Source organism: Anarrhichthys ocellatus, unplaced genomic scaffold (genome assembly GCF_004355925.1).
Source record: "Anarrhichthys ocellatus isolate YVR2014 unplaced genomic scaffold, GSC_Weel_1.0 scaffold35, whole genome shotgun sequence".
Taxonomy (NCBI): Eukaryota; Metazoa; Chordata; class Actinopteri; order Perciformes; family Anarhichadidae; genus Anarrhichthys; species Anarrhichthys ocellatus.
Genome location: NW_022280065.1, coordinates 2160323 through 2184196, shown reverse-complemented (window position 1 = coordinate 2184196; position 23874 = coordinate 2160323). Strand labels below are relative to the sequence as shown.

At 45.3% G+C, this 23874-nt stretch overlaps 1 protein-coding gene across 3 annotated transcripts; it reads right to left on the bottom strand.

The window, feature by feature from the left end:
• Positions 1 to 777: 777 nt before the first annotated feature.
• Positions 778 to 23649, bottom strand: LOC116393837 (adhesion G protein-coupled receptor B1-like). 3 transcript variants are annotated; one of them, XM_031866506.1, is made up of 32 exons: positions 23175 to 23649; positions 19434 to 20231; positions 18368 to 18517; positions 18172 to 18270; positions 17894 to 18061; positions 17314 to 17478; positions 16335 to 16499; positions 16052 to 16216; positions 15849 to 15950; positions 15625 to 15731; positions 15292 to 15486; positions 15085 to 15153; positions 13836 to 13944; positions 13187 to 13330; positions 13030 to 13099; positions 12718 to 12820; positions 12272 to 12315; positions 10445 to 10571; positions 6962 to 7065; positions 6735 to 6837; positions 6440 to 6590; positions 6248 to 6317; positions 6067 to 6133; positions 5869 to 5954; positions 5510 to 5681; positions 5281 to 5376; positions 5124 to 5160; positions 4308 to 4930; positions 4151 to 4186; positions 3922 to 4026; positions 3666 to 3716; positions 778 to 3433 (listed from the first exon to the last, which is right to left on the bottom strand). In XM_031866506.1, the coding sequence occupies exons 2-32, from the start codon at positions 20134 to 20136 to the stop codon at positions 3236 to 3238; spliced, it is 4584 nt and encodes a 1527-aa protein (XP_031722366.1). In that variant the 5' UTR covers positions 20137 to 20231; positions 23175 to 23649; the 3' UTR covers positions 778 to 3235. The 3 variants fall into 3 exon arrangements, with proteins under 3 accessions (XP_031722366.1, XP_031722364.1, XP_031722365.1); XM_031866504.1 differs by having other exon boundaries at positions 779 to 3433; positions 5124 to 5163; XM_031866505.1 differs by having other exon boundaries at positions 779 to 3433; positions 5124 to 5163; positions 17894 to 18058.
• Between the last annotated feature and the right edge of the window lie 225 nt (positions 23650 to 23874).

Here is a 23874-nt window from a genome sequence, read left to right as displayed (position 1 = left end):
ACACACACACACACACACACACACACACACACACACACACACACACAGAGAAAGAGAAAGAGACAGTATTTGCATATATGTACTAATTATTGTGATTTTGATTGGATTTGATTTTCTAATGGCTGTTGAGGAGAGAAAGGCTGCATCCGGATAGATATAAAACATGCAATAGTCTAGTCCTCTTTGTAGCTGCATACAAACTGTCTATGTGTGTTTATGTTGGTATACACTATAACTGACAGCTGCAACCAATTGTACCTATTAACATGGGTTAACAGATTATACTTGTAAATTCCCTTTTTCTGCATGTTATCTATTCTGTCTGTCTCCAGTTCATCCATTTTCAGTCAGTCTGTCTTCTTGCTCACTGATTGCAACTTCCTTCAGGTCATGACATGAAGGAAATAGGCCACTGTCACTCCGATGGTATCTTTTTGGAGTCACATTTCAGATGCTGCAAAATTGACTCCAACACGCACAATAGTGCTCTGATTTGCCATGAGCAGGCTGCACAGACTTTACACTTTTGGTGTGAAAATAAATTAGCACAAAATGTTCCATAAAGCTTTATAAATATAGCTTTATACGCAGTGAACAATGCAGTGAACGATGCAGTGAACGATGGCATCTACAGTAAAGCATAATTTGCACACAAGCCAGTCTGCTCTCCAGCTGACCTCACAAAATGAGCAGCGCTTAACAAATGGAGGATGTAAATCTCCTTTTGCGTATGCCTTGCAGCAGAATTACAGCAAACTGGTTCAATTAAAACGAAGAATGAGAGCTGATTATATGGAGGAGAAGGAAAGCAGAGTGGCAATACTGCAGACAAAACTAAATTTATACTGTCGACAACATGTCCTATTTTTAAAGAGGTCAGAATCATATTCTGGCCTCTGTCAAATTTGTTTGTTTTTTCATTACTCAACTTCACAGGTTTTTTTCCCCTCTGTAATGATTTGCCTCCCTGCAAAGCATGAAAATAGAACAGAGGAGAATTGCACTTTTATCATCTTAAGAGATTGCTGTTTCTGTACCTGCAAATCACGACTATATTTAGACAGCAAAACGTTTGCCAGAGGCTTTAAAACAGCATGGGTTCAAAATCCATTTCTACTTGTAATGTCTCTAAGCATATTGCCATATGACATTTAAAGTTAGTAATTTCAGTTCGTATGATTGTGATTTCACTTTTTAACTTCTACTTTTAGGTGCTGATCTGATTTTCGTGCTTTAGATATCTGCAGGAGAAGTTGTTTGTTTCAACTTGTATTTCATCATTATAATGAGTCTGCCTACCAATAATCAAGGAGTCTTCATGTAATATAGTTTTGTTTTTATTAGAAATAAGTCACATTCATTTTGTGCTGTGAAAACTGTACCAATACAGGAGGTAAAACAGAACACAAACAATGTTGTGACAAGGAAATACAAATGGGTATTCAGTACAAGTAACTCGAGGTATGATTGGGACACAGGACTTTGATGGGGAAGGGAATTTGGCTGGTAGTACATACTATCGAGTTACTGACAGGGTTATCAAAAACATACTGTTACAGAGACATAAGGTTCAATTACTCATCGCTACAAGGCGGAGAGTAATAACAAATATCCTGAAGCACAGTTTATATTCATAGGCTATCATTCATTCTATATAAGTACAGTTATCTACCTGTCACAGAGAGCTCCAAATATGAAGTCTTGTGCTAACAAATCTCTAGTGAATAAATTCCTTGAATTACTAACACAGATTTGTTATACAATATTCTCAGAATGCTCTGTAAATATGAGGAAGATGGTATAAAAGTGTTGAAACATTGGTAAGAAAACATTCTGCCTAAATCATTAAATCAGTCTTGCTTGAGCATCAAGCGCCCATCATACTGCGTTATTTCACACTGATGGCGGAAAACACAAATGTGTTGAAGTCTCGAGGACCTGGCGCTGCAGTGGAAGTCATATCAGCGCCAGGAACCTCTGCTCGGTCCAGGAGTCCTGCAAGGCTGAGAAACCAAAAGGGCACTGATGAAAGGTCTCGCTGACCCCTTGAATCCACATGTATGACATGGAAGAGCCTGCATCTTGTGCCAGCTGAGAGGGGCTGGGTTTCCAACCGGACCACACCTCCTCACATTTCAACCCAGCGTTTCCCCAGAGTGCACTGCTCTTCCTGTGTGAGAGTCTGTGTTCAACCTGGTGCTGGTGTTTTGGTATTGAAGCAGAATGCTGGAGAAACCAGGACATTTTGGGTAACGAACCAACTCCATGCAGTCCACATGGGCTCACAACACATTAAAGATGCATTGAATCTTTTTTTCTTTTTTGGAGCCTAATGCTGTGGGTCACAGCACAAAACAATATAAATTGTGCCTGACAGTCATGAAGGGGAAGAAAAATCTAAATATAGACTATAAAGTCAATAATGACAATAACAATGCTAATCATAACACTGAAAATAATGATTGGAATAATAATAACCATGGTGAAAACAGCGGTGAGACGCTCCACCAGTATGATTACGCCTGCTCTCCAGAAGAAGAGTCATTTTCTCAGTACAGAGAGTCTCATGGAAGAGGTTCATTTTAGTCTGTTTGAAGAAGTTCCAGGTGTGAAGTAGAACAAACAAACAAATAAACCAAAATATGTGTATACCAAAGTGCAGTGTGTTGGACTCCAAGCATGAAACTGGCCCCTTATGCTCTTTTGCCTTGTCCTATTTTGGAAGGTGAGTTGGCTGGAAGAGGAGCAGCCAAGAGTTTACGGTTGTTCCTCCCGAAAAGCGGGGAGGACACGCCGCTTTACATCATCTAATTTTTCTCCAAAGTTCAGTTGAAGGAAGAAAGAAGCAGAGACATGTTGACCACATCTTCTGAACCCTGGCTGAAGAGATCAGGAAACTCCCAGTGAAGTGGTAATGGAACCATAGCCAGTCCCGGTCAATGGAAACCACTGATCGCTCTGCTAACCCTTTGACATTCAGAGCACTCTGACACAAGATGCTCTAAGTCCGCACAGAGACGCTACATTAAACATCCCACCACTACCACCACATCCACTCCTCCAGCACTCCTTCTCTCCCTTCCTTCCTGCTCTGGTTGAGGGTTTGAAGACATTGATTCTGGGACCTACTATCTCCCATCCTCAGTTTCCTTTCTATCCATAGAGGATCCAATTCCTAAACCAAAAAGGTGAACAAGGTGAAATCAGGTGGCTTCTCTGGCCCCCCTCTTCCCCCTCAGACCTCTGTCTGCAGGTCGATGATGTCCTGCCCCACCAGAGGGATGGTGGTGCCGGCCTTCTCCCACTCCACAGAGTGCAGCTCCAGAGGCGAGGCAGCAAGGGGCTCCAGGTCTTTACGCACCCATGCAGGGGGCGACTGCTGTATTCCCCGGACTCCCTCCCACGGCCTCTCCAGAGGACCCTGCTGTTTGTCCTGTTGAGGAACAAAGATGAGGCACTTTAACACTGGTGTCAGCCATCAGCCCATAGAAAATTCCTGATTTAATCAAAATGAAATGGGATCCATTACATCAGAGGTGATTTTCTAATAATGAAAGTAATTTTTGTGATTTGGGGAAATTATTCCTCCTTGAGGCAAAGTGTAATATCTGATTATGTGTCTGGCAGTAAAATTTGAGATTGTGAGTTTGTATATAAACACTCACGCTGTGGTTCGTTTTGTCACTTCCTCCTGAAGACACACTCCATCTCACAGACTGTAAGAAGGAAGGAAGAGAATACATCCTTAATCAAATGACCTCAAAGTAATGACAACCATAGTTTAATACACAAATCACTGGTTGTTTTATAAGGTCATTATTACAACAAAAAATGTTGTTTAACGTTAGAATTGCCTCTGTTATCTCCTGAAAATGAACGCCTATGCAAATGGATGATCAGCATCATATAATAATATGTTACCTTGCTGTCAGAAGCAGGTGACTCCCTGTCTTTCTCAGCATGATGCAGCTTCCTGTTTAGGTCCTGGAACATGTTCTGGTGGCGTTTCTTTGTGTGCATTATTTTCTGGAGACAATGAAAACAAAAAAACGTTTTACTCTCAAAATATAAATGCTTGCTATGAAACATTCAATATGCATCACATTCCATTCATAATGTTTTTAAAAGCCAGATTCTAAACAATATTTACCTCAAAGTCCAACTCAGCATAACGGGATTTCTGTCTCTGCAAAGACAACAAACGACAAAGAAAGTTGGTTTAGCTTCAGATAGATGTTAGAAACATTGCGCACAAATGCATAAAACAAGTATTCTGCAAGAGGTCACACTATTCCATCTCCTCTTACCTCCAAGGAGCTCATGGACAGCGTGGAGATGGTCTCACTCTTGGACATCATGGAGTTCATGGACTCAAAGGTGTTCTCCAGGCTGCTGTGGGTGATGTGAGACTCACTGGACATGTTGTGAATGTTCTGGATGGGCGAGTCTCTCTCTGAGTACGACACGCTGACCTGGTCAAGGGGGATGGACTTGATCCCGAAGGCAGCCTGGGGCTCGGCAAAGGGCCCGCTGAGGTGCATTAGCCTGGCCTGTGGCAGCTGCTCCACGCTGATGTTGTATTTCATGGGGTCATCCTTGGGCTTGGACCTCAGGGTGGAGGTGGTGTTGGGCATGAGGACGTAACTGCTGCCATCGGAGATGCTTCCCTCGGCCTGAGCCCGAGCGAGATCGGCGTCCAGCTGCTTGAAAAGCTCCCCCTCGCACACGTACACGGGTTTCCCGCAGGATGGGTCGACTCCTCCCGCCAGTCGGCTCTTCTCTCTCTTCAGGGTGAGGGTGTGGCTGGAATATTCGGGAAGTGCCTGCATGTGGCACTTACTCGGGTTGGATGGCAAGGTGTGGAAGTTGGAGCCCATGGGAAGAGGCAGCAGAGGTGGAGGCATTTTCTCTTCAGAGGAACTCTTCATTCCTTTTAAGAGAAATGGTACGAGAGAGTTAAAAAACAATAAAGAACCACGTCACACCTGAAAGATTGGTCAAATAAATATGTTCTCTTTTTATGCATGATCAGATGTTTTAAGTGCAAGGCTGACAGAAATTTAAATGCAAATGGAAAAATGGTTAAGAGCATGAGGAAAACGCTGATGTAAAAGGGTCTTCACCTTGTCTGCTTGAATCTCCATCCTTTTCGTTGTCAGACTGCTGATAAAAGAATAAAAAAAATTCTATCAGTGCATGAAATCTATTTACATATTCATTTTGGGATAAAATGCAAGAGGCACTCAAGACATTAAAAAGGCAATAAGCCAAGAAATTTACCATAAGCTGATTGTGGCCATTGTGAACGGAACTGCCAGAATCTCCATTGCCGTCGTCCTTGCGGTCGACCACTCTGCACTTTACAGCTTCTTGAACCTAATGGATGGAGGGAAAACTTCAGGAAATTGCACTCGGATCACAGCTCATGTGACATCATCAAGAAAAACAAAACAACTACAAGCAACATTCCTTTTTATTTACTTCATCTCGTCTAAATATTTTTCCTTACCTCTCTACGCAGGATGCAGTGAACCATGACAATGATGAAACCCTCCAGAGAGTCGAAGACGGCAAAGAGGATCTGGAAGAGGGCAGAGCGGCGGTCGGTCATGGCCAGTACGGCAGACATCCAGGTGAGGGCCAAGAGGGGCAGAACCACGCAGGAGCTCCACAGTGATGCTCTGCAGGAAGAAAAACAACAGATTAGAATCAAGGCACTTCTGTTTCTCTGCTGCCAGAGCTCTATTCCCTCCTGTTGTTTGATTGTGAGGCTTGATATCAAAGCACATCATCAATATACCTGTAATGGCACTGATGAGGGCGATAAGCGCAATAGTCTGGTGTACAGAGAAGATCAATAGGACCTACCCTGCTCTCTCCTTCAGCTTCACATCGGTGATGCCGTCCTTGGATACCAGCTTGTTGAAGACCAGAATACCAATGACCATATTCACCTGTGATTGCAAAAGGAAAAAAATGGATGAGACAATGTAATAATAGGTAATGCATTTATACAAGCAGACTACGTATTGTGATGGACTGGGACGTGAAAGTCAGAAAACGTACCAAAACAACAGCTGCAGCAGGGCCAACAAAGGAGTAGAGGAGTCCGCCCTCAAGAGACAGCCAGCAGCTACAAAAGAGAAGGAGGAAGAATGTTAATGCTTGTGCTAAGGGATGAGCTTTTCAGAATAAATGCAGAGAAAAGAGACAGCCCGAAAAGGGAAAAGGTTGAGACGAGACTCACTAGTTGACAGTGCCGTATCCCTTGGCTTTGGTGAAACCCACAGACACAGCCACCACCAGTGCAGGAAGGCCTGCAAGATAGAAAATATGCAAAGAGGAGGGAGACAGTTAGAACCCGAGAAGATAAAAATCCTGCGAGAAAAATGATGCAACAGAGGTGGGAAAAAAAAGAGAGAAAGACAGGTGCTCTTACCCCAGCCTAAGCATAAGAAGCGCTTGCGGATGATGCGGTTGCGCAGACGACCAGTGACAGCCATGTAGGACTGCCAAGCTTCTGTCAGCACCCAGCAGAAAGAGGAGAGGAAAAAGAAGTGCAGGAGAGCAGCAACGAGAGTGCACACCACCTGTAGGATCCCAGAGGGAACGAGGGACAGAGAGGAAAGATGAGAAATCTGTGTCATTGGCGCTGCTGCTTCCAAAATCCCCAAAGCAGTGAGTTTCAGAGAGGTTTAAAAGAGAGGTTAGGATAGGCTGGAAGAGTGCCTTACCTTGTTGCGAGCTTGAGTTTGTCCGATGAGAATGAGGGCATTGGAGCATATAATGGAGAGGCAGAAGTTGATGAGGATAACGGAGCGCTCGGAGCGGATGTACCTGGGGTTTTGAAAAGGGAGAGGAAAAGGTTTAGGGATGAGTGGGTAGAGGAGAGAGAAACCAGAGTGTGCAGCGTATAACATTAGAGGCCAACATGGCGGACTTTGCTGGTAGGGTTACTTACTTCCACACGGAGACGTAGATGATGATGAGGAGCAGCAGGGTGAGAGAGGAGACCCCACAGCCAACGATGAGAGTCACGGACGGGAGCAGTGACTTGTCCATGATCTACAGAGAGGAGACAAGACCAAATATGCCGGTTAGAGCTGATTACAAACACACGCATTCATTCAGAGGGGAAACCAACACTGAGATCCACACACACACACACAGACACACATACGTGCACGAGCGAAGCCTCTGGGTGTGCGCTATCTGGAAGAGCAGACGGCTCCCTGTAGGCAAACCGTTGAATGGCACAATCAGGCCACGGCTGAGGCAAGGTGACCCCAAGGTGAACATGTCAGAAAGATGGAGCGGCAAACCAAACAAATGGTCAGGGTCACTGCATATCTCCAGCGAGCTTTTGAGTCAGCAAATGAGGCGAGGAGGATACTGCACATATATCTCTCTCCACTAAGCAAAGAGGGGGGTTGTTATATTCCCAGGGGCAGTTCAGGGGTGGGGGGGGGGGTGGGGGTTGCTGTGGCCAGTCATTAGTATGAGCTGTAACAGCAGCCGTCTAATCATAGACGGACATCGTGAATGCCTCTTTTTCTCTCGCCTTTAGCTGTGTTTCAGCATTTTCTCGCTAGGCTGGTGTTTCTGTGCCGACCAGCGTCTCCTCGCCCGTCTCTGCAGGAGTGGACAGGTGGACCATTATCACCTGGGCATTAATCTGCTACCACTTGCCCTCTTGATCTCTGATGGCAGCTTAGCGCCTGCCACTGCCAGCGGCGGGGACCGTCCCATGTTTCAAACAGCCGTTGCACCGAATCTCTGGGGGAGGAAACCGAGGAGGGATTGTCTTTTGCCCGTCTTCCCTGCTGCTCAATCATCTGGAGGGCTGATGGGTCACACACAAATCTCAGCTCCTTGAGACTTCACAAAGCCCTCGCTGCCTGGCTATCACACCTACAATCCCCCAGCAGCTAATTGTGTGGTTTCACTGCGCCCATAATCCTCAGCCGTCTCACATCTACACTCGCGGTTTTAATACGGTTTTGAGTTAATCTAACACCTCTGATCATGTTGTCATCACCGCAAAACGTGTGAGCTGGATGAAAATGGTTCAGGCTTCAGATAATTGACAAATGTCTGATTATATTTTTGATAATGCATTGAGGGTGGAAAGAGGGGTAAAGGGCTAAGTGGCTCCAAAGGTGAGTGAGAAAATGTCCTCAGATCTAATAAATCTGCAGGTATCAAATTAGCACGGATAGAGGGGGAAGGACCAGACACTGCTTTGGCCTTCATTTGATTCATGACGGCCATAAATCCTCATTTTGCAAGCGTATGTGAAGCCTGGCTTCAACTACGTTTGCCATTGTTAATAGAGAATGGTGCAACTCTGAGCCTCAAATGACTGTTTCTCTCCACCTCCATATGTGCTCCACATAGGCTTTTCTGATACCCAAGCACAGCTGGTGAAGTCCAGCCGATGGCAGCCAAAGACTAATTTAGTGTGGCAAATTTGTTTCAAAATCTATCCAGCAACATCAGAAGCGCCCCAAAACAGATGGCAGATAGCAGTGCGGTGAGCTGTCTTTTTGCTTCAGCCTTTACTGAGTCTGGGGAGAGAAACAAAATAACAAGGGCGATACAGTATGTTCTGTTCCCTCTCTTCCCAATCTCTATATCTGGGTTGATGCTTGCACCATGGGCCTCCGAGTGAAATTCAGACAGCCAGTTTGACCTAAATATGAAGCCTGTCTTCTGCCTGTCCTTGACCGAATCACATGTTCTCATTTTAAACAAATGTGCAGAGAGACCCGTAACCAATACAGATTTTCTGCTGTTTTTAGTTTTTTTAATTGATTAACCCAGTGGTCAAGGGCATCTGTTGTAACTGTGTGGGCTGCTCCCACTGGACCATCATGCTTCCAACACACATGAGGCTACAGGACTCCTGAAATCAGACCATATCGAATGAGCGCTAACACACTGCAGTATCTGACTGTTTTTCACACCTCCTTTCTCTCTCTCTCTCTCTCTCTCTCTGTCTCACGCGTCTCGCTGGTGTTCTTCATACGGCTTGTAGAAAGACGTTATTGAAAATGTCCCCGGCACACATCAAATGATGGCTAGAGAGGTGGAAGGAACCATCTATGCATTACCAGACGTCTGTCTCTCATTGGTCCGCCTCTCTGGCATTTTCAGCCTCTCTGCTGTGGCCGAAGAGGAAGAATAAGTAAGGGGGGGGGGGGGGGTGGATGTAATCGAGAATTCTGAGATACTGGCAGACTGGAATGATTGGCGCAGCTGCCTTTTTACTGTTGCAGGAGGTTGAAAGGAGGGGGTATGTGCAGCATATAACAAATATGGGAGGAGCTGTCCAGACTGGCAAAAGCAAGACAAATCAAATCTTACATTTAAACAACAGGTTGCGGAGAATGAAAAGCAGTAGAATGAGCTTAGCAGCAGAAAAACACTGCAGTCCATATTCATGAGTTGTTTTGCCACTCACAGCACACTAAATAAAGGAGACAATTACCAAAATGCACATTTAAAATGTACATTTCCTCAAACTAACAGACATCTGTTGATTGTATTTTGTGTGTGTGTGTGTGTGCGTGCAGCAGCAGTCAGATGCACGGCGGAGATAGACAGATCATTTCCTCTGTGCTGGGGGGCTGTTCATAGATGAGGTGTGTGTGTGTGTGTGTGTGTGTGTGTGTGTGTGTGTGTGTGTTTCTCCTCAGACTCTCAGTTATCAAGAATCACACAGGCCGAGTTTGCGCTGCAGAAGCCGTTGCCACGGCAACTGGAGAACGAGCAGCTCTCGAGCCAACACAGTCTACGGGGAACATTACACATTGTCTTTGCGCATGAAACACATCGATGCGTAATGACAAATTTCGGTAATAAAAGCATTCGGAGCCCACAAGTTTCCCCTGCACTAACACTGTGTACTTAATTTGACATGCATTAGTCAAAAAGCATGCATAATCAGACATTACATAGAAACCCTGATTGCACAATCATTTAAAAAGTAATTTTGAGTGATTGAATAAAACAATTGGGGTTCAATGTTTCATATGTTTCATGCAAGCAACTGCATTCGTTATTTCCCATATGGTCCGATAATATGTATTTAGTCGATTATGCAGCTGATTGCAAGCAAATAAGCACCAATTAACGCGCTCGTGCACAATCGACACGCCAATGTGCAATTCATTACGTCTTCGTTTTGAAAAACGAAATGCAATTCCTCCATATCAACATGTTGCTCGGTTGTTTCCCCTCAATATATACATTCAGGCTGTAATTCTCCGATCGGCAGAACCTGCACGGAGACAAAGAGCTGCTGGCAGGCAGCGCTACAGCAAACCGCTCGAAAACAACAAGTCCTGTCCGTTCACAATGCACCGCATTCACACGCAACACCGCACGAAACATTTAAGACAAGAAAAACACGATCACTATTGTTAAAAGACAGAAGACTTACAGAGTCGAAGTTGACGCGCGCTAAAATGGCGAAGGTGGAGAGGCTGTCACACACGCATTTGGTTCTGAATGAATGAACAGGGACCGCTCTGCAGCTCCGAGCAGACCAAGACCCAAGCAGAGAAGAACTGCACAGGGAAGGAGTGGGAAAGGACGGGTTAGGAGAGGAGAGATCTCACAAATCTCTTATGTGAATGTCACATTTTTCTCTGTATGGTGGAAAACATATTTAGAGCATGGCCAATGAGAGTTGAATGTTAATTAGCTCAGCGCAGACAAACACACATTGTTATATACAAATGTAATACTTAAATATTTGTGATCCAGTGTGAGAAAAATAAACATTATTTCCAATTAACTGCATCTCATGCAGGAAAGCCTTGATGATGGCTTTTCACATTTATGTGATTAACAGCCACCTGCACCATGATTAATGAAGATAGACCTTCATAAATCTCATTATTAGCATAATCTGGATAATTTATTGACACAGGCAATCTTTGCTCAGCAAACATGAGATGATTGGCAACACTTGGCCTGTGCACTGGGGGGACAAAGGACAACATGTTCCCTCTTTTGAAAAAGATGGTGGAGAATGTGAAGAGAATCTAATTTCCATAGGTCTTCCATAATCTACACTCCAACTGATTCATGATTGTATTTATGCAGTCTATAACAAAATAGAAATGACTTTTCACATAATACAGCTGCCACGATTATCCTCAATAATACTGTGCCAAGCCCGATCAGCCAAAATGATTACCTTACAAGCAAAAAGTAAAATCAATAAGTGCTTCAATTGAGGCCATCTTTTAAATGAGATGCACTTAAAGTCTGACATCAGCTTCTACAAATCACTGAATCCAAAACATTTTGTTCAGAACTTGTACTGAGATCTGCCTTTGTGTGTGAACAGCGTTGGCAGCAGATGCCAGTGAGCACAGAGGAGGTCGAGGCCATGAGCGGCACCCTCAGGCTCTGACTGACTGGTGAATACAGAGGGGCATCATAGCCAGTAGGTCCAGCCTGGTGCAGAGTGTCATGGGGCGCTCAGCCTCGGGGCAAAGGCATCGTGGCGGTTAACTGGAATGGCGTCTAAGCAGGCTTGGCTGCACAGTTTAATGTGTGTTATGTTCGCACTGTCGTATCAGGCAGATGGGTTAAATGTTGTGTGATGCAAAGAAAGCCAAATTATTCAGTTACATTTTCATTTCTTATCTGTCCTCCACAAGTGTACAAAACTATCTAAATGCTAACAGTCCCCCTGTGTATTCTTCAGGAGGGCAGAATGGACCTGGGGCTGATTGATCCAGGCCAGCAGGAGCTCCTGTCATAAGTTGTTCAAATGCATCTAAGCATCTTTAAAAACTCCCACGTGACAAAGCCATTAACCCCGGCGATGAGATATGAACATGACTTAGAGGCGAAGGAGGGAGGGCCGTCATTGTCTTTAGATTGACACTCTGCAGTGTGACCTATACGTACGCTGCGATGGGTTTGCATTAAGTATGTCAGACAGAAGAGGGAGGCCTAGTGCTCCTGGCTTGGAGAGATGGGTCAACATGTTGTAGCATTGCTTTGTCCTCCTTGTCGGCAACGATGGACATGAAAAAAAGGATGAAGCACTACTGCTCTCTCTGAGGTGAGTGTAGTTCTGGGGGGGGGGGGGTTTACATGTTCATATGCAGTGACAGATGCATGACTGATGTCAGCTACAAGTGAAGAGACAAACAACAACAAACAAGTGTGGCTTACAAGGCCACCCGGGACAAAAAATAGATGGTTGGACGTACGTTCAAGAAGAAAAACAACTGTGGTCAACACTTACGTTTCACTGTCGTCCCATGAGAGGCATGTCTCATTGATGGTGCCCTAAAAAAAAAGAGAGGCAGATGGAGAAGTCAGTTTGAGGAGTCTCTGCAGAAAAGGGAAACGTGTAGGTAGGGGTGGTGTAGAAACGTGCTAGATGCAACAACTTGCTGCCAGCCACCTGACCACAGTTCTCGTCACCCTAACTGTAATGCACACACAAAACTAAAAACAGCTCGTTCTCGGCTGCAAGGACTAATTACTGCGCATGATTTCTCATCATCGTCAACTGGCCGTTTGGTTCAGCTGTGATCTTTGCCGGGTTTCAACCGACACAAGTATAAGTAAAAGTCACAGTGTCACTGCAAATGTCAACAGAATGTCAGGCTCCGTGTACAAACACCCAGAGGGGGGTTGATATTTTTCATAGGGCTCCATTAGATTGGGTAACCATTAGGGACTTACATTGAGGAGGTGGGGGAACTCGATCTCAACGGGGGTGGACAGGAGAGCCGGGGTGGGGCTGACGATCACTGTCACCACCTTGGAGTTGAGGAGGGTGGTGTTGCTGCGGAGAAAGAGAACATTACACAGTCAGCGTCGTCCATGTGAGTCATCATGGTTGAAGGAATATGGTCATGGTGTGACATGAGCTATCTGCAGGGCCTTACAATAAAAAAAGTAAATGTGCAGCGAGTGAGGCGCCATCTGGTGACGATAGAATATATTTCATGGAGGGCCAGATGCATACATGTAAAAGCAGAGTAATCGAATTACCTCTGGAAGGACAGAATAGAGCCGAGGTTTCTGTAGAGGACGATGCCGGTCACAAAAGCCTCGTTGCCATCTGGAAAGACCAAAAAGTCAGCTTAGACTCAAATTCACAAGACTGCACATTGGTTGACGCAGAAAAATGATATCTGTCTAATCTTACCAGCCTGTTCAATGGACAGAGCATCACGGGACACTGAGATCTTCTCTTCAGAGGTCCTAACCCAGTCTAGCATGCCCCTCCAGCCCTTCACAGGGAAGGTGAAGTTGGAACTTGTGGTTGTCGGGCGCTTGTGGATGCTCAGCACTGAGAAGGACATAGATAGAGAGAGGGGGGAGGGCTTTGTTAGTGAGCAGCAGTTAGAGGTCACAGCTTTTTTGTACACTGTGTTAGTTGAAGAGTCGACTAATGCCAAGGACATTTTGGTTTGATGCGTCATGTGTGTAGTCGTTCTCAATTACATCCTGTGAGAATGTCACCTTCACTGAGATCAAACAGTCACACAAGTCACAGAGAGTGGCTCAGAGTGTGAAATCTACAGTTATTTGCAGTATTTGACAGATTGATAAGTTTGTGTAATAGCCATGTTGTGCAATGCAAAAGATACTTGCACAACATTTTGGAGATGGCACAAGTAATATGGTGTAGCTGATGGACTGTCAGAGTGATAACTGATGCATTCTGCTGCTGCCTATATGGACTCAGATTCTCAAGCGAGATTGAGATTGATGTATTCTCCGGCTGGCGAGGGGACAAATCATCCTGACTAGACATGAGCAGAGAGCAGCTGACAGAGGAAGTTAGGGCTCACCTAAATTCTCGGTGACTTCGTAAATGTCCTGAAAGCCGCTCATTTGATTACCGATCATGTTCACAATGTCCTCAACAAGGCGGAGGAACTGCTTGATGTTGGCACCCATCTGGATAAAGGAAAAAAAAGAAAAGAAAGGGAAAGGAGGAAAAGTCAGAAAGAGGGAAAATGGGTAAAAAGCAATAGGGGCTCATGCATGATATGCAATTTACACAATTAAGGTAATTAATTAACATAACCGAGCCCTTAGGCAAGGCTCCCGTATATTGATAACATGCCCATATCTAGATTTCCTTTTCTCATGTCAGTCCAGCTTGTACTTTCAGTGCACTCAGCAGTGGAGTGAAAAAATAAAAACACACCGCTTGCTGCTATGCAACCTCAGAACTTCCTTGAGGCCATAAATGGGCAGACTGTTGAATCATACTAGTTTTTTTTTTTTGTCCTCTCCCTCTCGCTCGGTGGAAGGGAGGGCTGCCTGACGTGCATGTCTCTGACGCAGAACTGCAGCGATGTGGGCGCAAGGTGTGTGTTTGTATGCAATGTGCTGTCCGTGTCCCCTTACAACAGCCATCGGTATGTGGGATGACATGGAGACTCACAGATTGCAAAGTGGGCGTAGTGATTCTCCCAGATTCAATCTCCCTCTTTATCTCTCTCTCTCTCTCCTCCCCCCCTTCACCTTGAAGTGTTCTCTTATGCAGAGGCCTTTGAAACTCGCAATCCAGTTTTCAATCTGTGCACAAATATGTGTTTACCTGCTGCAGTGGGAGTTTTTTGTTTGTCTAACTTTTCTACACTTGCTCATCTTACTCAGGGAACTCAATTAACTGTTAGCACTGAACTTAAGTCCTAACCTAAGTGAATTTAACACTAATTTGATTTGAAGAAAGTACATCAACAGGTGGTCGAACAAGTCAAAGTGTTTAGTCTGTAACTATAACTACTGAACAAATCTAAATAAAGAGCTAGAACTAGATAAGAAATGGCGCTTCAGACATGTAATTTAACGGTGTACTTGTCTATTCTGAGATCATTTTAGCTCTTGGTGGAGCGTTAATCATTGCAAGCGTACCAGTATTGATACTCTCACATTTTTCACACAAACTTCGCATGCACACCTTGACAGTTCTCTGCCAGAATTTGTCCTGAACACAGTCATCCCATCGCAGGGACGGTAGCATTAAAAGACTCCCCTGCTCATATTCACTCTGGATCACTCACTCACACACACTCTCTTATCACGTACCAGCTGTGCCTGTTCCCATTTGTCACGATGCTCCTCCTTCAGTAAGTTGCTGATTGTCTGGACGTAGTTCTGCAGATCATTAAATGGAGGCAGAGGTGTAAGAAGGTACCAAATCTAGCTTAATTAGAAACTATTTTTGGTCAGAGAAGCATGTTTCAGAGACTGCTGCATTATATTATTCACTGATATGTACACATTTCAGCTTACCTCGACATCAGCGTTACTCAATCTCATTCTGGTTCCCTTGAACTGTTCAGTGGTGTTCTTCAGGATCTCCATGACAGCCAAGAGGTCTCCGCTGTACTTGGCGCCCTCATCGGAGGAGAATCTCAGGCGTGAAATCACCTCGGCGACCCCGTCCACGCTCTGCCCCATCTGCGCTTTGGAGTTGTAGTCCCTTGACTGCAGAAGAAAGGTCGAGAGGTTAATCTGAATCTTTGAGATTTGCTGGTTTGACTTCACTACTGGGAAATTAGCCATATGAGGACACAACAGATGAGGCATTTAGCATTTTAATTAGGCTCCATATGCGGGGCTTACCAGCATCTGAATATTCTCGTAGTTCTTGGAGACACACTTGATGTGAGTTGGGCTCTCCCAGGAGGCAAGACCTACAGCGTCCAGGCTACACCGGCGCAAAATCAGACCTGTTAATGAGAGAAAGTACAAACTTGTAATTGGCATAATGGGGGATGACACAAACAGTCTCACATATACAAATGAAAAACAGACAAAGTGTAGCCCTATCCTTGCTGTCTCTGTACCTGAAGCATCAGCAGGGCAGGCAACGGCGGCCATGTCTCCAGCGGGGGTTTTCTTCCACACAACATCTCCGGTGTTCTGCTCAGGGCAGATCTCATGAGGCTCTGTAAAGTAGCAGGGATAAGTAGAAGGATAAGTACTCTCTTTCCTGATTGAATAGTATTGTGGTGCCGCCACCTTTATGCATAGTAATGGAGTCACTAACCAGGGCATCTCTTCTCATTGCAACGCTTCTGCTCTCCCTTTTCACCGGGGCAAGGCTCTCCACCAAAGAAGGGCCCCTCGCAGACTCTCTGTCTCTGCTGGATGCCGCCACCGCAAGTCTTGCTGCAGGTGCCCCAAGAGCTCCACGCATGCCAGCGTCCATCAACTAAAGAGAACATTTCACACCATGAACTCTGCACTGTGATATGTCCAATTGATTCATCTTTTATTTGGAGAGTGACTCTTGAACAAGTGAATTTTTTTTCTTTTTTCTTTTTTCTTACTAGGGCATTCTTTCAGGAAGCAGGTGACTGACTCTTTCCAGCCACCGTGGCACTCGGAGCCCCCGTAGGATGGCCCGTTGCACTCCCGTATTCTCTGCATAGTGCCGTTGGAGCAAGAGGTGGTGCATGAGCTCCATGTAGACCAGTCATTCCATGATCCGTCCACTGGAGGGAAGCAGAGGATACACAAATACACAAGAGCGTTACAGCGAGCGCGACTACAAGACGGACCTTCAGGCCAAAGGCATCACGGCACACTCACTAATGCTATTAACGATTCAAAAGACCCACATAAGCAGAGGTTATGTGAAACAGAGAGTTAGAACTTGGTTATAAGTCTTAAAACAAGTCAAATTGGTCAGAATTAATAAAATTCTATCACGATAACAGGGCCTTTATGGACGACTCAATTTTTTAAGCCTTTCAGTTTCAAATGAAAATTGTAATCATCCCTCAGTAATGACTTTGCAGATCCTCCCTTTCAGACACTAACAGTAATTCAGCTGTAGCGCAGAGAGACATCTGTTGATGGTAACATGCAATTGCAACAAGGAAAGATACTGTTGGATAGAAAGAGAAATCCCTTTTAGGAACTACTAAACTTTGTGTGGAAAAAGCAGGAAAAATACTAACTGCAAAAACTGCAGCTGTGACTTCAAAATGAGTCAAGTCCTTTCTGCACATGAGTAGGTGGCAGAATATGAAAACTTCTAATATGTTGGGTGACCATGAGCACAGCATGAGTCACCTGCTGTTATTACAAAGCCGCTGACTAATACCCAAAGAGGCTTTTATTCTGTCAATGCGTCAGATGTAATGTCAACCTGCCACTGCAGTTGCTGTTTGTGATGACGGGGATGCCAATTCGTGGCTTAATTGTCGCTCATTAAGAATCAGTTATATTTTTTAAATAATGTGATTTTTGATACTGTATATCATCATACCACAAGTCTGCAATAAGAAGAATTTCATGGCTCACCTGGGCAGACAGCGATGTTGCAGAACTTGGTTTGTCTTGTAGGGCCGCGGCAAGGTTCTCCTCCATTCTGGGGCTGCTTGCATGTGCGGGTACGATCACGATAACCACGACCGCATGTGGAGGAGCACAGGCTCCAGGGGGTCCACTCATCCCAAGCACCATTCACTACACATTGGTAACACAGAGGGATAATATGAAGATGGAAGTTAAGAAGTGCAACTGCTTTTTTTTTAATTTACAGGCTGCACACAACAGGTACGTACATTGTTTAAACTCTCCACTAGGCAGAGCAGTCCTTCACACAATCTCTGTTATTCTCGCACAATCTATACAGGAGATTTACTTGCTTTTTGGATTGCAGCCTTTTTTCCCACAATCCAAATCTCAGTTAGTGAAAGCTCAAAAATGACTCTCTGAGTGCTTCTCCTCATCTACTTTCCCCTTTTGACTGGTGCTGGGGGAAATCATTAAGGGATAATGGCTTTTCCCTCCATTGTGTACTTCAAAGACTGTCAAAATTGTTTTTCTCTTTTTCTCCCCCTGTCATGCTCAAATTTGAGAGGAGGAACCAAGCACTCACCGGGGCAGACGACTGTGTTGTTGCAGGGCCGGTTCTCACGCAGTGGTCCCGTGCACTGAGTGGTGAAGGAGGAAGTGGCGCAGACGCGGGTGCGGCTCTGCCAGCCCTCTCCACAGGTGATTGAACATGCGCTCCAGGGGGACCACTCATCTGTCTTAGAATCTACTGCTGAAGAAAAAAAAACAAAAAACATGAATTACAGGGTCAGCAAACCAGGCCCTCAACAGTTGCATTGCAGATATTGTGTAAAACATCCATTAACGAGACCTTCCTCTCACCTGTTTGGGTTGCAACAACTCCATGGTGAGAATCATCAGAATTGTCTCTCTTCAAACCGACGATGGCTCGCAGACCCTGGCTCCTGTTGCGCTCTTTGCCTGAGAGAATTGGAAAATTGCACGATTATTGCACTGAATCGGAGCCACCTGCAGCCGAGTGCTCCCAACCTAATGACTAAATCGCAGGTGGGCTTACCAATGCAGGGCTGAGGGTTGCAGGCCCGACCCTCTTCAACGGTTCCCTCGCACACGCCGTCCTCGGGCTGGCAGGCTCGGCTGCGCAGCTGAACTCCACCATCACATTCCTGGCTGCATACTGACCAGCGGCCCCAACCTGCCCAGCCCTCTGCGAGAAGGGAGAAGAAGAGGAGAGATATTGAGCAAGGTTGGAAACTGACATTGTTGCAAGGAATTACAGTTACCCAGTTAAAAAGTAAAAAAATACAGTTTATGTGTACAAAAGAGTGACTCAGCAAATATCCTCCCTCTATAACCTCAAATATAAGAGCAGGAAGTGAGTTTAATTTTTCTTATGTGCAGAGAAAGAGCAAGGACGATTCTTTGTGAGCAGAACGAGCACTCGATAGATGATGCATTTGAAATGGTGATTGTTTGCTGTTAACCACTTGGCCTGAACCGGTGCAGAGCGGTGTGTAAGGCTGACAGGTGCGTTGCTATGACGACCACAAGTGCTGCACTTAGAGTTCCGCTGCCAGCTGACTGTGAGGTCTTTGTGCTCTTTCCCGCTCCCCCGACCCGACACACAGACATGCCCTCTATATCCCTCCCCAAAACCCAGACTCCTTGCCAAGCGTTAAACGAAACATGCATGCCTTATACAAAATGGAGAGCCGATGATGTGTGCGGTTCAGGCGGTCTTGCCAATGAGGCCCGAAGACGCACAATTACTCTAACGCCTTTGATTTACTTCTCATTACTTTGTGGCGGCGGAGTGCACATCCTCCGCCTGTGTCTTTGCTCTACAGACATGGATCATTATCCTCAGCATCTTCTAACACTCAAGCGCGGAGAGAAAACAGGGCTGGAGACCACCTGCAGAGCCGTGGTGTCCTGGAGAACATGATCTCCCTTATCCAGCCTAATGGATGTCATTACAATAACGCAGCAAATGGAGAGGGAAAAGACTTTCTGTTTGGTTCTTTAAAGGTGAGATTTTTGGAGAATTTCGTTTTTCTTTCAGTCTTTCACATTTTACTTGGGTTCACTCTACAGGTAAATAACCAAACATGTTACAAACTTACTGATGATCTCAGCATCACGTTCGATGTCACGGGGAATAGGAATGCATTTCTCAACGTAGACACCGCCTCTGTAGCAGCTCCCTGGCTTCCTCTTTGGGGCTTCCCAGCACTGGCAGGGTGTGTTCATGATGCCACAGGGATAATCATGGGTGCTACTGGACAGGCACTTCTCCAGCCACTGGCACAGCATCTGGCAGGCAGGCATGCTTGGGTTCCTCTTCCCCACGACCAGAAACTCAGCCTTGAACTCACTGACATCATTCTGCCCCTCCAACATCTCCACGCCGTTTCTCGAGGCCACTTTGCGGATCTGCAGGAACTGCTTGCTGGACTCCAGGTAGGTGACAGTGGTGGATGCGTCGCACAGCTTCACAACCTCGTCGAAGCTCTCCATGCCTAGATAGGTGCGGGAGGTCTCAATGAAGGAGTCGAACTGGAAGGTCTTGATCTGGCGGGGCACGCAGGAGTCGGTCGGCTTGGTGATTTTCATGTAGACGTTGTAGCGGCGAGGATCAGGGTTCTGCAGGGTCCAGGAGCATGGCGTGGAGTGCAGGGTAGTCGTCGAGGAGAATACGCCAAAGAAGCGACTCTGTTCCAGGGTGGCGCAGGTGGCAGAGGCTGGGCCGGAGGGAGTGCAGTAGGCCAAACCGAAGAAGAGTAGTACGAGGGCCACACAGGGGCCGGTAAGAGCTGACCACGCCATTGGGTCGGCTTATATGGAGGATGCTGTCGTTCTTCTTTCTTTGATTGTTGGTTTGACCAGGTCTTTTTTGATGCAAATCTGTATCAATGAGGCAGCTGCACAGAAACAGGGGATGAAAAAGAGAAAACAAATCTGTCAGAGTGCTCCAACATCTCAATAATCCAAACAAAACTCTACACATCAGTATGAGCTCTGCAAATGAAATGCATTTTTCCCCACAATATTCATGAGATGCATTTTAATTGGACCTATTGTTGAACTGATATTTATGCATTGATTTGCCGCTGATCAGTATCATAGCGTTTCAGGGCAGATTCAGTGATCTGAAATGCCCAGTTCTTCGGGACATAATTGCTCTAGCACTGCAATTACAGTCCTTCGCAGCAGGCTGGTATTTCCAAGCTCTTGCTCTTTCCTCCCACACACCGAACTGCGAATCATGTGCGTCAGTCTGACGTCCACAGAAGCATTGCCACTGGCAACCACAGATGCCTATTAGTTCCACTATTTGTGCAATGCACTCCTCCTTTTGAGCAGTAAACTAGAGAAATAGTTACTACGTATCCATGGCGCAGTGTGAGTGGCACCTCAAATTACTTTGGAAATATTCCCTGCATTGCATTCCAGAGCGCAGAGTTAAATGAAACATGCATCTAGAGTGACAAATGACAGTCACTCTTGCATATTAACTCAAATGCATGCAGGGTAACGAAGATGCATCACTAAAACCTACTCAAATGATACATATTAATGCACGAAATTCTACCTGCAAACTTGCTTTATGTGAACTCCCCTTGATCTCAGAGAAACTCTGAATGACTAACCCTGTCTGAAGAGAGAGAGCAGAGTCAATATCAGGATCTTTGTACCTGACTGGACTGGCTGAAATTATGTTGGATGCTCCTTGGAGCACAGAAGAGAGGAGGAAACAGTGTTGCTCAGCAACATCTTTCACAGGCATTCAGTATTCTTCCTTCTCGTGTTTTCTGTTTTATTCTTTCCTTCGTCACTGATTTCTGTCTGTGAAACAGAGAGTGTCTCCATGAAGGAAGAGGTTATTTAATGCTCAGCAATATATGCCTGCGTGTTCTTATTGTGAGGCTCGATCACAGAGAGGGAGCATTGCACACAGCAGAACAATTGATGCCTACAGCAACATTCACTGTGAGAAGCACCTGCACTTTTCAGGCAGAGAACTCATAATTATATTCCTCACATCTCTCCCTCCTTCTCTGCCTCGCCTCTCCATGAGCAACACAGCAAAGACCTCTGCTTTGTGTAGGTGCTCACCCGCCTCCCAACAACCGGAAGCTCCATGAATGGGCATCCGATGAGGCACACAGTGACAAGAAAGAGGTCCAGCTGTCGTAGGAGAACTCTGTGTTGCTCTTTTTTCCTCTCACTTTTCCCTCCCTCCCTCCCTCCCTCCCTCCCTCCTGACCTTTCTGTCCCTTTCTCTTGCTTATCCATTTGCTGTCGTCAACAACAATTCTGCAAAGCAGGCAGCCCAAAAAGTGGGCCGTTTGTTGTATGGAGACAGGGTTTCTTTTTTTGCAGATTTGGTGTGAAAAACAGTAAAGAACTGCAAAATTGTCATCAGCGGCATACTCTCCATTTAAGCTGCCGTGCACAGTTTTGCAGTAGCCTGTCTCAGCACAGATGCACAATTCATATTAGGTGTATAACTAAAAGAAACAAGTTGCAAATTAGAAATGTGCAGGCATTTGATGAGATGTGACATTTTTTTCTGGCTGCAGATAACTGTGTGCAGATTGTTAAGTAATGTGCATGACCGAACGAGAAAGCTGTGAAAAGATATGACAACCTGAAGTGAAAGTAGATTAAGACAAACTGAAACTATTCGTCTGATGCATAGGCTGATATGAGTCTTTTGATTTTCCAGCCTGTAAATTGTGACAACTAAGACAATCTATCTGAATGACTTCATTCTTTTCTTTGCAAGAATGCTCTCTTTTTTTACTGAAGCAAACTTAAGAAAAGACAAGTTTACAGCCATTACAGGTCATCCTTCATCTACAAGTTGCTCACGCTCTCTCTTCTACTGTGCCCGGTGCAGATACTTGCACATGTGTGCAGGAAACTTGGTAGCTTTGTTGCAAATCCAGTAACAGCAAAAACAACAAGCAGCAAAACTAAACAAATCACTGCAGATTGCTGACAGAGACTCCGTGCCTCTTGAGACAAAGTTTAAAGAATGTGTGTGTTTGCTTAGATTCAGATTTCAGTACAGAGGCATTTAAATGAATCATGGCTATCTCTATGGTGTATGCAGGATTCTTTCCCTCCTTAACTACAAGGGAAACAAGCAGAGGAATTAAAATCTAGATTGCAGTGCAAGTTTGTGAAAACCTTGATTAAAGCAGTGTTTAATTTAAACACCTACAAGGAGAAATGTTGGAGGTTGTTCCAAGACATCATTGCAAAAGCATCCTCATTGGACAGCAGATGCCTGACATGAAACTTTATGGATTCATATCATACAGCTCATAACGTTGTAGCATCTTCCACAAACATGACCATGTCAAGTAATCAAAGTGATACGAGAAAATCATAAAGTTCTAGACAGCAACCTGTTGCTGCATTCTAACTTTCTGCTGCAGAGCTATGAGATCGTCACAGATCGGCATCACTACGTACTACAGGACTACAGTAATGGTACGATATGGTGCTGAAGCTATCGATCAAAAAAAAATAATTACAAAAAAATGTGAAAACAAACGGACGTTATGGCCATCAGATAGCTCAGATGTGTGCAAAAAGCAATGCAATAGATGCACGCTGCTCGAAGCCGGTCGAGAGAGTTTCAGCACCACGGACAGCGAGAGACGAGTTCACACAGACAAATCTGCTGAAACAAACTCCGAAGCTGCAGGACAACATGCATACAGTCATCCTCACTGTGTAACTTTCGATGTTCCGTCCATCAACACTTAAACATTCAAACCCGTATTCATAGGAAACAGACATTTACAGGTAAAAGCAAAGACACAAAATACAGGCTGGTTGTCTTTCCTTACCTTAAAAACGTTTCTTGGACGTCTTGTCAGTGGTTCTCTATCCGGTCGCCCGGTAGCAGCTGCTGAGCGTGTAGTCAAAAGTCTGACTCGACTCGAAGATAAACTCGAAGATCTTCAGATCTAGCCAAAACTTTCGCAGTGTTCAATGCCGCAGAAAAGATGCGGCAGGTCCAGGTCCGACCCCAGACGGGTCGATCCCAAGTTTCAGTGCAGTCCACTCTCACAAGCGAAGAAATAATAGTGACTCTAACCAAACTCCAAAGAGTTTACTACCAACTTTGTTTAGCTGCTATGTCCAGAGAAACTGGTATATAGCGGAGTGACAAATTGGTTGTATCGGAGCTCCAGCAGACAGTCCGTGAAACCAAACGCCGTGGTTTCGCTTGTCTTTTCTATCTAGGCTCCAGGATAAATGTTGGTAATTCTACTCCCGGCTTCGGAGTCTTCTTGCTTGAGGTCTTTGCACTGCAAGTGGGTCCTGTCTCAGTGTAGCTTGTGGCCTCCTCTCCGAGGTTTATATATCCAACCCCGCCCCCCCTGCTCCAAGTCGGAGTCAGTGCGTGGATTGCGTACTGAAGTGAATGAGACAGCACTAAGACGGGGGGAGTGTGCGGGGGAGAAGTGTTTGTGTGCGCGCAAGCGCGCGCGTGTGTAAGTGTGAGAGTGACTATGTCAGCGCACACGGAGGAGGGAGGGAGAG

What these genes read in the sequence shown, in the direction of transcription:
- LOC116393837 (XM_031866504.1), bottom strand. Translation starts at nt 20,136, where the DNA reads ATGGCGTGGTCAGCTCTTACCGGCCCCTGTGTGGCCCTCGTACTACTC. An exon ending in CTTCCTGAAAGAATGCCCTA is followed by an intron (nt 16,217 to 16,334) that starts GTAAGAAAAAAG and finishes TGTTCTCTTTAG; the next exon opens with TTGATGGACGCTGGCATGCG. An exon ending in AAACTCAAGCTCGCAACAAG is followed by an intron (nt 6,591 to 6,734) that starts GTAAGGCACTCT and finishes GGGATCCTACAG; the next exon opens with GTGGTGTGCACTCTCGTTGC.